This window comes from Maylandia zebra, linkage group LG16 (genome assembly GCF_041146795.1).
Source record: "Maylandia zebra isolate NMK-2024a linkage group LG16, Mzebra_GT3a, whole genome shotgun sequence".
Taxonomy (NCBI): Eukaryota; Metazoa; Chordata; class Actinopteri; order Cichliformes; family Cichlidae; genus Maylandia; species Maylandia zebra.
Window position 1 is genome coordinate 27,438,493 of NC_135182.1, and position 13,225 is coordinate 27,451,717.

At 37.9% G+C, this 13,225-nt stretch overlaps 1 protein-coding gene across 1 annotated transcript in view; it reads left to right on the forward strand.

The window, feature by feature from the left end:
• Positions 1–13,225, forward strand: part of thsd7ba (thrombospondin, type I, domain containing 7Ba) — a 201,625-nt gene that overhangs the window by 165,889 nt on the left and 22,511 nt on the right. The window contains exons 17-18 of the mRNA XM_076875192.1: positions 10,623–10,756; positions 11,889–12,048. Of these exons, the coding sequence (XP_076731307.1) occupies positions 10,623–10,756; positions 11,889–12,048 (294 nt within the window). The remainder of the gene's footprint in view (positions 1–10,622; positions 10,757–11,888; positions 12,049–13,225) is intronic.

Genomic DNA, 13,225 nt, shown 5'->3' on the forward strand with positions numbered 1-13,225 from the left:
ATGTATAAAAATGGCTGTAATTCCTTCAACTTAACTGCAGTGGTGTGCTGAGGCAAAATATAAAAAAAAATATATTTCTTAGCACAAATTTTATGGACCTAATTGTAGGATTCTGCCCAAGGAATAAAACCAACACGTGGTCTTTAGCTATAGATATATACACATCTAGTTGAATACAATTAATATGAATTCCATCTACCCATCCATCGTTTATTTTTTTTGATAAATTATGTTTTAAAATTAATAATAATATATTACTGTTATTTATCTTACAGTTATGGAGTAACCAATAGAAAAATGCAAGCTTTTTAACGTGAGGCAGTTGTTGCATACTGATGCGTGAAGGGAGCAGAACCCACGGGGGTTACTACACTGACAGACAGTTGCTTTCATATATCCCAGAGATGAGAGAGCCACATCATGTTCATATGACGTTGGGAATGCACAACTCTGCGAGCAGTGTTGGATATACATCTTCCACAAGCAGCCAAAACTTGCCCGTAATGCCTTTAGCCATTTTAGCTGGGTTTGTCAGGTCAGATTCAGTCATCTCAGAATGTCATTTTTTTTCCTGAAAAATTCTCAAGCTAGAAAGCCTTTCATGTTACTGTGACAGCCAGCAGCTGTGAGTCATCATGTCCTTTGCTTCAGGATAACCGCATAACGAAAAATGTTTTTAATATGACGAATAGGAAATGTTATATATCTTATAGTCTAACATATTTTTGTTTTATTTTATAAAACAAGTCTGTCTTCATTTGCACATCAAATAAGGTTGCACAACAAATATAATGAGCAAAACAGTTTACACAGCATGTAAGATGTAGTGGTACAATGTACTGAGCAGAAGGCAAATTGAAGCCATAAGCAAATATTTAATTATTTTTGTGCAGACTGTGTGCATATGCTCATCCGGGGCACGGAACTTTGAAAACAAAGGTTATACCTGCTTTTGGCAGTAATATGTCACCACTTTGTACTGTGTGTGAAAAGTACCATGAATCAATATTGATATGATAAATCTTGCAGGAACCTTGGCTTGTACTGAAGACACACAAGTGGGCCGTTGTACTTCCCCAGAGTAAATAGGGGTGCAGTGGTGACAGACACTGTATCAGCCATTATATGCAATATTTTCTACGTACTGTGTCGACCTATAAGTGCTTTTGAGAGCTCTTTGTATGCCAGATTGTATGACCTACCGTAACAGAGGCACCCCTGTCTTGTTGTTTCGAAAATCTTCAATAATGACTGTTCACAGTGCAGCAAAAATAAAGCCCAAAGTACACAATTATTGCGACATTATTCAGTAATATAAGCTGCTTTGCTTACCTTATTCAAGTGCAAATTTGAGATTTGGCAAGTACAGCATCGGCTATGCTTACCGTAAAAGCACTTGATTGTTTGTACTTTCAGGCATTTTACTTTTCGGGCTCTGTGAATAAATTGATAGCTGCTGCTTTGATGTTACTAGCTGTTCTGCTTTGTCGTAAATGTTCTTAGGGACTCTCTTCATCGCCGTGACAGGTGTTATGTTATAGTTATGAGTGTGTCATGTTGGTAATTTCCATACTTCTGTAAATAATTTGTTGAGAGTGTTTATATTATTGTGGCATATACTATGTGCATCTATCCTTGCCAGTATGGTGGTGTTAACTCATTTTCATCTTATCACTGCATGAAGTTTATTTAGAATATTATTATATTATATCATTCACACACAGCGATTCTCTTGCACCAAAGATTTAATATAGACTATGAAATGAAAATAGAACATGCTTGAGTTGAGCATTTACAGAAAGCTATTGTCTTTTTTTTTAATTCTATGTATGATGAACCGAGGCACACTGCATGATGACATTGTAGTGACCCATCAGTCGCAAATTATTCTGGCCTAAAGCATACCCTGCTGTATTGTCCTTTTGATTACAGCTGACAAAATGAATGCCCTGTATTGAATAAAATTTCAAACTAGTCGTTGAGATCATAGGCAAATCAAGAATGTTTTTAAAAGGTTAAAGAGAACCAAAGTTTCACAGTGTGACTCTAAAACCTCTAAAACCTACATTCATTTTTATATGCAGTGTATGGGTACACCCCGTTCTGTTGGAATCATTAGTGTATACAGTTAATTTTCCTCAGTCAAGTCTCGTTCATCCTTCTGTTGAAAATCAAACACAGCCCATAGCAACTCAAGGGAATGGATGGATCCCAAACTGCAGGATTAATGTTAGATATCTTGTGCTTACCTGGCTGCAGCCAGATGGTGAACTCATCATTGGCTTCATTAGAAAGACAGACTTTTGTAGTCATATTCTGATGGAGCTTCTGATGACCATTGAGGTGTAATTAACTAAGGGCATTGCTTGGGTAAATGATATTCTCCCCCTGTAAGCCAGACCCTGCGTATTTGTTAAGAAAGTTTGAAGTGCTGCCATTATTCTCAAACAGGCTACATTTTAAAGCCCTTCGAAAGTCTCTAGCCAACCAGATGATCAAAAGCAAATTGAAAGTTGGGACACTGTGTGAAATGTAAATTAAAATAAAAATACAATGACTTGCAAATCTCATAAACCCCTATATCAATTCTTTAACTGATACAATTCATGAAAAATCTGAAGAAAAAAAATCATTTTTAATTTGATTGCAGCAACACATCTCAAAAAAGTTGGGACGGCCAATAAAAGGCTGGGAAAGTAAGTGGAACTAAAGAGGAAGTAGTTAGTAGTAAATAGTTAGGTTCATTTGCAACAGGTCAATAAAGGTTCACTGTGCCACAAATGCAGGTGAAAGTGCTATCATACAAAGGAGCATTATGTGAGCATGATAGAGAAATGTTGCTGTCGTCCATGGCCTAAGCGCCTTAAAAATGGACTGAGGAAAAGTTAAATGTTGTTGTCACACAAATTAAAATTTGAAATTCTTTTTGTAAAACATGGATGGACACTATGTCCTTCGGACTACCCTCCTGAGACCGAGCCTATTCATTTATGTCTGCTGTAATGGACATTTCTTTTTGGTCTATATCTTTTGAATTATTTGAGTTTCCCCACTAAGTCCTGATGTGCTAAATAGTCCCCTATTTAACACATCACGACTGTGGCCTTTCCAATGATATTTCATGTGTTTGGGTGACCTTGTTTGGCTCCAAAAAGAAATCACAAAAAAAGTTAATCTGAAAGATACTTTTTTCCTGAGTTCTCAGGAAGTTATTGGTAAGTGGGCCCAACCAGCTTGTTATCAATGCTGGGTTCAAAAGCCAGTTTGGGGTGCACAAGTGCCTGAGGAGCTCATACCCAGAACATCCGGACAAGCACCATCAATGCTGTACACATCTTTTTTTAGAAGACCTTGCGAGACAATGCCAGACATCATACTGCATCTTTTTTTCCCCAAGTGGTACATTTTGTTTGAACTATTGGTATGTTAAAATGTTCTATTGAATCTATAAGATATGTAGACCATTGCATTATGTTTTTGTTTTTTTAATTTTACACAATATTTACACACCTTTTCAGAAATGGGGTTATAAAAAAGGTTAGCTGTACCAATTAAATAACCTAACAACTGTTAGTATCCAGCGACAACCAGGCAAAGGCTGTGAAGTGACGGTGCTAAGCACTGCACTTCCAGGTGTTTCTTTTACTTTAGCTTCACAGGGTGTTGCTGTCACATTGTCACACCTCCAGTGTGTTTCTTTGAGCTTCCTAAAGCCATTTTGCACTAATAAACATTTCAAAACTGTGAGGAATATGCCCAGTAGTGAGATAAATTATTTTCTTGCACTGTTATTTGATGTAGTATTTTTGTGACTAATGGGTGAAAGTGGAAGAAGAAAAGTTCACATAGAAGGAAATTACAATATTTATGGGAAATACTGCAGAAAGGTCATGTTTTTCAGAAGCCAGCCACTACCCTCACACATCCTGGAATCATCCATGGCATTTCAGCTGCGTACACAACAACGGAGCATGGGAATTATGTAGCAAGTTTTATAAGCAATGGAAATGCAGCAGTGAACAAGAAGCTCATGGTAGAACTGCTGTCATGTCCAAAGCAAGTTATAGAGAAAAGATAATAATAAATAATGAATTGTTTTCTTTTTGTAGTTCCTTTGTTAGTTAATGGAATGAAACCTCAAAACCACTGACCAACCTCTTTTTAAAAATTTGTATGCCACGACCGCCAGACAAAACAGGGATGGGTCTTTGTTCTGACATCAGCTGGCCAGACCACAAATCCTGAAAGAATGGCCATTGCTCCCACATGGGATCTCTGAGACTGGTGCTTATGCACATCTGTTTTGGTTACTGTCTGCAAATTATTTGTCAAATTTCCCATATACATACACATATTCTCATATTACGTGAATTTTTAGACATATTCCTAGTTTTGTAAATATGCAGAAGTTATAGATAAGGTTAAACACCACAGTCAGTGTGAACTTGTCCTTTTTAGCTCAATGTATGGCTTCAGAAGTGTTTACAGTTGGACTCTTTTATTTGAAACAGAATTTCTTCACATACACTAGTGATATAAATTGCAAAAGACAAGGGCGGATGCTGAGGCTCTTGTATGTGGAAAAAGATATTTGACCACATCTATTATTATGGTGCAAGGTTAAGTACTTGCAAAATGTCTCTGCTAATGTATTCCTGTCTTGGTGAGCTAGGTTCTTGTAATAGATTACAAAATAAATGAGAAAAGGAGATTATTTCAAAGCATGATTGCCAATCAATTTGTGTAATTACAGAAAGTCACGGCGTTGCCCTGCAGTAGAGCCAACACAGCAGTGGGTCCAAAGGGGATGTTAGACAGACTGTAAATCTTGTAAAGGCTTTGGTTCATGAAAGTGTTTGATAGTAAGAAAACTAATTGAGAGAGAGAGAGAGAGAGAGAGAGAGAGAGAGAGAGAGAGAGAGAGAGAGGGTGAGGATAATAAGAACCAACTCAATGGTCAATGACCAACTGTTAAAATTAAGTGCAGCTACGGTCAGGTCTCTGTCGGCCATGTGCTTTTGTGATGCTCGCAACATAAAACAACTACAGTGGTTTAAACAATGCTTAAACAATGCTCTTCTATTGTGGCTACTATACATGGCTATACAGTATAGCGTGTTGAAAGAGTACATTCACAGAATTCCTGTGACTCAGTATAAATTTGGAATTCAGTTTATTAATCTATCTATTAATTTATTAAAGTGTTATAAGTCTGTCTGGTGTAAAACCAGTATAAACAGCATAGTGTCAATGTTAGGGGATCAACATCAGCCACCATAGCTTGTGAAAGTACTGACATCTTGTTGAATTCAGTTGTGTAAATCCACGAAGAGCAGCAGGCCTGCAGATCACATAAGAAAACCTACTGAAGCTCACTTGCTGAATCCCCCGGTATCTCCTGACTCATTTTACTGTTTAGGTGTTGAGTTAATGTAGACAACAGAAACTAGTTATTTATTTAAATAGCACAAGGTTCTGTTGCCTTTGCACAAAAATAGTTAGTAGAATCATACTTCAAAGAGTAACTTTTTACTTTCTTTGAGTACATTTAACAGCCTGTACTTTTCTCCTTTAACTTGAGTAAAAAACTTGCTTCAGCACTGCAACTATTACTGCAATATTTTTTAACCAGGTATCTACTTAAGTACAAGAAGTCTGTACTTTTGCCACCTCTGGTTCTGTTCTTTTCCTATCCCAGCTTCATCTTCTGTCATCTTAAATCAGTTTGTTTGTATTTTCATTCAGCAGTGTTGTATTTCTCTTCTGAAAAATCCCAAATTGACGTCTTCAAAAGCAAGGCTCTATTATACTGTATTTTGGCACATTTTAAGTTATCATCTCATGAGTGTATTTTAGAGGTCATCATCACCCCAGAATAGATCCTACTGTGTTTCTCAGTGGTGCCATTGTTTTTTAGCTCATCCATGGGCCTACTGACAATAATTGCAGAGTCTATTTGAAGTTGGAGGCACACAGTGACACTATGAAAGAGATTTATAGAATAGATTGCTCAGCATCAAGGCTTCGTGTTCCATTTTCTCTCTGTTTACAATAAAATGCCATCCCTGCAGAAGGGCCTGCTGGTGCTTCAAGTCCTTTTGTGTTGGTCTTTTATCTATCTGATTGTGTATAGGTGTGTTGTCTTTTTATGTGCACTTGCGCATCACTGGGTAAACTTCTAGAGTACAGTAGGTATGTGTGTATTTGTTTTTTGGGCAGGAGCCATGTACAAATTAGCATCTAGCGAAGCCATGGAGTTTTATTTCCATGTCTTGCAAGTAGATTGTTTTTTCCTCTGTAAATATGGGACTTTATATTCACTGCTAAATATTTTTACTTATTCTGATGCAATTCAAGTGGGAAAAAGGCATAAATGAAAGAATGATTCAAAATGACAAGGAAAAACTTGCTGCATTGGCATTAATGGGGATTTATCAGCACAAGAATATACAGTCAAAAGAAATTAAACCTTTTTTAATTCCAAGGTTTTACGTATGGTGATATGATAATCGGGGGGAAAAAGAGCCCTTCTGAGCCTTAAGAGCTTCTAAAACACCTCAGGTATAAAATAACACACAACAGTTTCCATCTTTTCTTTACTTATTTACCAAAAGAAAAACAATCTAAGTGCACCCTATGATGCAGTAGCTTTTAGAAGAACCTTTAGCAGCAATAGCATGTAGTCATTTTCTGTGATTTTGTCAATTTCTCACATTTTGGCCCATTCTTCTTTATACCTTTCTTTCAGTTCATTGAGGCTTGTGGGCTTTCATTTTTGCATAGCTCAAGGTTCCACAACAGCATTTCTATGAAGTTGAGGTCTGGACTTTGACTGAGCTACTGCAAGACCTTGATTAATTTGTTTTTCAGTCATTCTGTTGTGGATTTGGTGGTATGCTTGGGATCATTGTCCTGTTACATAACCCAGCCAAGACTTAGCTGTCATACAGATAAGCTCTCATTTGACTGTAGAATAGAATACTTTGGTATAAGAGGAGATCATGGTTGGGTCAATGAACGCAACGTGCTCAGGTTCTGTGGCTGCAAAACATGACCAAATGTCACACCTTCACCACTGTGCTTGACGGCTAGTATGGGGTGTTTTATGTTGCGATGCTGTGTGCATAATGGCTAAAGACATTATTCCAGAAGTCTTGTGGTTTGTTCTGATGCAACTTTGCAAAGCTAAGCCTTGTTCTTTTTAGAGAAAAGAGGATTTCTCATGACAACACTCACAAACAAGCCCTACTTTTTCAGTCTTTTTATAATTGTACTGTCATGGACATTTAATGCTGACTGAGGCCTCTACAGTCTGAGGTGTAGCGCTTTGGTTTTTTGCGGTTCCTCTCAACATTTCACAGTCTGACCTTTCTGTGAATTTGAGATTCCTGGAAAGATTGTGGCATTGTGTTATGGCACATCTGAATGCCCCAGGGCAGCAAATTGCCACAATTTCTGCTTTTATGGCACATAGCCTGACTTGAAGTGGACTTGGTGGGACATCCACTCCTAGGAAGTCTGGCAGCTGTCTTGAATGTTTTCTACTTGTGAGTTGTCTTTGCCACTGTGGGAGGATGGAGAAATTGTTTAAATGTCCTTACAACAGTTCTCAAATTGATGGGCAGCAGCAAATGCTTCTTTAAGATTATTGCTGATGTCTTTCCTCCTCGGCACGGTGTTAACACACACCTGAATGCTTCAGACCAGCAAAGTGCTAAATGTCCGCTTATATAGACGTGTTTGCATGGGCTGATTGTCAAGTAATCAAGTGCATTTGATTAACAACATCTGACTACTTCTTACCTTCTTCCAATGGAAGCAGTAAGGGTGTACATCGTTTTTCAGACATTGCATTTTAGTTTTTGTTTAATAAGTAATGACACTGCGTAATATGACATATGTTGCTCTTCATTTAAGGTTGCTTTTACCAAATTTTAAGACCTTGTCTGATCAACCAACTTCTGTTATTTGTTTTTAATATTTAAAGCCATATAACTGAAAGAAGGTACAATATATAATCTTTGTACCATGACTGTGCAGTGGTACATTTGCCATCTCAAGAATCATTTGGCTTAAAAAAGCATTACAAGTCTAGTTAATATTCATTTTGAATGAATATACTATATGTTTAAATCTGAAGCTGTGTATTTTATTCGAATGTTTTAATTAAACTCATTCAGAATTACCCAAACAGAAACTTGTCAGTGAGATAACACTTTATATTCAGTAACCTTGTTTAGATACAGAGCACACAGCCTCTCTGAGCATATGCTTATTCACGCGGACTTCCCGCTCACCATCTCCAGACAAATTAATTCCTTGGAGTTGCCTTCAGCTGCAGGTCTGGCCAGAGCACAGCTGTTACAACCAACTGCAGCATTTTAAAAACTCTCTCAGCATTTTTAGTCATTCAGTTTGGCAAACTATCCGGGACACCTAGATTCACTGTAGATGATAAAGTACCTAATCATCCTTTACCCTCATTAATGAAACACCGAGGAGAATGCAGTTTTTCAAATTTACGCAGAACTATACATTTCTGTCACTGCAGGCAAAATCTATACTAATGATCATATCATTGTTCTTCTCTCCCCTGCCCCAACTTCTGGCTTGTCATGCACTGCTAATATGGACATCCACGCAGGCTCAGGTCAGTGCTATTCATTCTGTACGTATACTCTGCTTTAGCTAATGAAGACAGAATGCATGCCGGATCTGTCCAAGTCACATATACTTCTGACCTTTCTAGCCCTTCGGCCGAGAGAAAGAACAATAGTTTGATTGGTGCGAGTGCAACACGAACAGAAGTAATTTATCCGAAGTGCATTTAGAGGATACATCATCTGCTTTTTAACTGGAGAAATTCACACTGCCAAGATGTCAGGGCTTCATTATATCGTGAACAGTTTTTTAAAGTGTTCTAAAAAGAAATTGAGTCAGATGATATTATTGTATTGTTAATCTTTAAAAAAAATGATTTTAGGAGTCTTTTAAAAGGAATAAAAGAGCCGCCTGTTTGTCTTTCGTCTGTAATGAAGTGTGTGTGACAAAAGTTGTACTCGAAAGGTGGAGTGGTTTGCATTGGAACCACATATCAGGAGTGATTGGTTTGAATCCCACGGTCGTCTGGGGCCTGTGTGTGTGGAGTTTACATGTTCTTTCTGTTCCTCTGTGGGTTTCCTATTGGTACTATAGCATCTTCCCACAGTCCAAAGACATACATGTAAAGTTATTGACTGACTCTAAATTAGCCATTGGTGTGAAATCATGTGGGGGGGGGGGGGGGAATTACAGAACAGAGTGCTGTATGAATGTATATGAATGAGCGATACGCTCTAAAAAGGCGAGGCTGTTCCTATTCTTTGTTGCGCTGCACCTGCTTTAAACTGCAATTTACTCCCTGTGTGAACCTGAACTGAGACGCTCCAGCCCGGGTTGAAAAGTTTGGGATCAGTGATGAATAAATAGTGTAGCAATTGAGGAAAATGGCTTAAAAATCACTCTTTGGGTGATAAAAATTAGCCCTTCAGCTGGTGCTGTGTTTCTGCAGTAGTAGCGGAGCATGTGTGAGAAGAACAGTTGCCAGTTTACCAAGCTAGGGGCATCTGCAGGGACAGATGGGAGATGATGACGTGTGTAATAGGCATCTGTGTGGCCCACAGGGGAGGGAATACTCGAGAATCATTCCCTGTCTCTATCTCAGCACACACACACTCGTGAGCGCACACACCACGGTGACACCCATTACAGCTTGTCATAGCTTTCTCCACAAATTGTCCTCAAGAGTGCACCTTTAACTGTGGCAGACAGTTACATAGATTGAGAGTAAACATGTGTTTACAGGAGCATTGTGCTGGCTGCTCCCTTGGTTCAACAGACATGCCAGATTCAGTGGCTGAGTGGAGAAAAGTGAATAGCCTCAAAAGCGAGCCAATTACATCATCAGCTGAAGGGCCCGTTGCCATGCTCATTGTCGTTTTACGCACCCCATGCTGTTCTCTCCATTTCACGCGCAGGTTTATTTTAGTGTGGAAAAAAGACTTTTCATCTATAGCTGTATATAAAACGTCTTTCAGCACCTCTCTGTAGTACAGCCTTCATTTTCTCTAGCTACTCTGACTGTCCTCACAATTTGTATTATTTTGTCAACTTTTAATTATGTTTAAGCCTCATTTATGCTCTAAAATATAAAGAACATCGACTGGCATAAAACTCAGGCGCAGACTTCAAAACATCTCAAGAATACACAAGTGCTTGATGGTAAAAATAAACAAAACATGAAGGTAAATGCTACCACATGTAAGAAATTAAGCCTGAAAGCTCAAAGCGGTGTGTTTTTCTATCTTTACCAAAGGAAAACCCAGGTGAGATACTGTTTCTGCTACAGAGACACCTCATTAGGTGTGAAAACTAAAAGTGTTCCTACATTTTTGCTATAAATGTAACAACCAACTCTTCCTTTTGTAGCATGCTTGTGTGTGGAGGGCAGGTGGGGTCACTGTGTGTATGAGTTAATTTGTATGCATGTCTAGTTTTTCAGGTCATATGCTTAGTTGCTTTCCTTCTATTGTTTATTATACGTGTCCTTTTCCTCCTGTGTATGTGTGTGTATGTACATACAGGTGTATGAGGCTCTGCCATGCTACAGTGAATGCAGCCAATACGAGTGGAGGGCCGAGCCATGGTCCATTTGTACCATCAACACTGTGGACGACCTGCCTGCCTGTGGGGAGGGAGTCCAAAGCCGCAAGATCAGGTCAGTGAGTAGGTTAGGTTTAGAAGACTGCTTGCCTAGCGTTGCAACAATGGAAAGAGAAGACTGCCAACGATCCTAAATCTGGCACTCTCACTGGCCCCAGCACTCGCAATGCCAAGGGAAAATAAACAGTCAAAAACAATCCACAGATTCCTAATGAGTGTCGATAGATTTTTGTGCACTGCCTTTTAGTGCTACTTTAAAAAGCCACAGAGAAAAAGAGTGAAGTATTGACATTGCTGTTGGATTAAGCATCGTCGGAGAGAATAGACACTGATTTGGGCAATTGTGTTATTGTGTCCAAAGAAACTGATCTGGACTTGTTCAGTGTGAGTAACAGAAACTAATTTGCGCTAATCAACCACTCAAAAAGAAGAGTTTTTACAATACCTTATGTACATTCTCTTCTTCTGAGAATAGTCAGCAAAATTTTGTTTGTACTTTGTATGTAAGTGTTCTAAATTCCCTTACCTATAATTATTGAATGTTTAAGGTTTGTACATTTATCATATTAGATAAATGTACAATAATGATGTAAAAATATCAGTACTTACTGTAAAATGAATGACCAGGGTAACAGGAATGATCTATTACATGATTAACTGTTACTCCTTTAAAGAATGAAAAAAGACTACTAATAATAGATAATGATGAGCTATTAGAGTTCATTATTGAATAAATTACTTAAAAGTTAGATTATCACTACTTCTATGCGAGTAAAACGAGGTAACAGTCACTGGTTCATCAGTTATCATGAATTCACCCACTTCTGAGAGATACAAATAATGACCTCACACTAGTAAAGACTTGTTTAAGCAGGAGATCCGACTGAAGCCAACCATCCAGCTGGGAATCTTTTCTCTCTGCTGCAGGACAACAATTCCATATCATCTTGACAAACAATATGTTACTCTTCCTGAAATGTAATTAAGCCGTTTTAACGAGGAAAAATCTGTAGTTATATTTCGAGTGAAAACAAACTACCTTGAGAATTTTACCTGACCCAAAAAACATATAAACATGTAATCTAGTGTGAGTCATAAACTCAGAAATGGGTTTTAAAACTCAAAAAAAAGTTGTGCTTCTGGGGCCCTAGAGACTTATTACACAGCTGCATCTGCTGCGCTCATAGGTGTGTAAAGAAAGGAACAACGGGGAATGGGGAAGACAGCACTGTGGAGGATAGTCTGTGTGATCAAGAGGAAATGCCACCGAGAGCCCAGGTCTGCTATCTGGCATGCCCCAATGACTGTGTCATGGCGCCCTGGGGACCTTGGAGCAACTGCCCTGTGGTAAGAAACAGAATTTAGTGGCTGTTTCTGCTGTTATTTGACAAATTGTCAGGGAGTAAGTTGCTTGATTTGTTGTTTTCATCTCAACTGTATCCATAACAACATATATATATATATATATATATATATATATATATATATATATATATATATATATATAATAAGCTGCAGGTAAAAATGGACAAATACCCAGCTGATCAAACAACGTATTTCATTATTGCCTTTTATTATTTCTAAAAAGTAAGGGCAAAAAACATGTATGTGCATTAAGTTCTGCATTTAACTATCAACTATCTGCTGTTAACAGGCTCACAAATGCTTAGATGAGCTTTATGGCCTTCCATAAAATTATTTGTGTCATTAGAAACCAGGTGTTTTTGTAACATGTCACATTACATGTGTTTATCTAACTTCAGTATAGCTTAATATATATAAATATATATTCATATTCACAGTGAAGCACTGTTCTGTACTTGTTCTGTAATATTTTCTGCATAGTTTAAGGTAAAGTGGATAAATTGAACTTTATTAATACGCCTCTGTTCTATAATGAAGGTTAGCCCTCAGGCTGCAACTACGTAACATATGTCCCCGAGTGTTTGTAGCCACAGGCTATTGGTCATATGGCCTCTTAGCTGTGTTATAGGTTTCCTGTCAAACGCAACAGTTCATTGGACTGGAACATTAGAGTCAGAAGAGGTGAAACGAGCTAATTAGTCTGAGTCTACTCTACACATTGATTCATTCAGTGTTTCAGTCTACAGTATTTAGTAGCACTTTAGCATTAAAGGACTGCAGTAATGCTGTAGGTGAAATAATAATGCAAAACACATCAAACTGAGAGCTAATTAAACAGTCCTGTTTTTACAGCTAGGAAAGCTCTGCACATGATGTAGGTGTTTGTTTTTGCATCTGTTGTTTAATCAAATACTGACTCAACTGAAATTTAGCCACTTGAAAGAATATTTCTGGTACGTAATACATAAATATACTGATGCAGAGAAAAAATAGGATAAAATAAAAATGTTAACATACAGTAAGCTTAACATTTTATCTACACAATTGATCTAAATCATTTTAAATCAAATATGTGAGCCTTACATTATCCTGTCCTACATAAAAGTAGTAATAAAGTAAAGAATTGATGAAGCAAGTCTACTCATACACACCGGGGTAT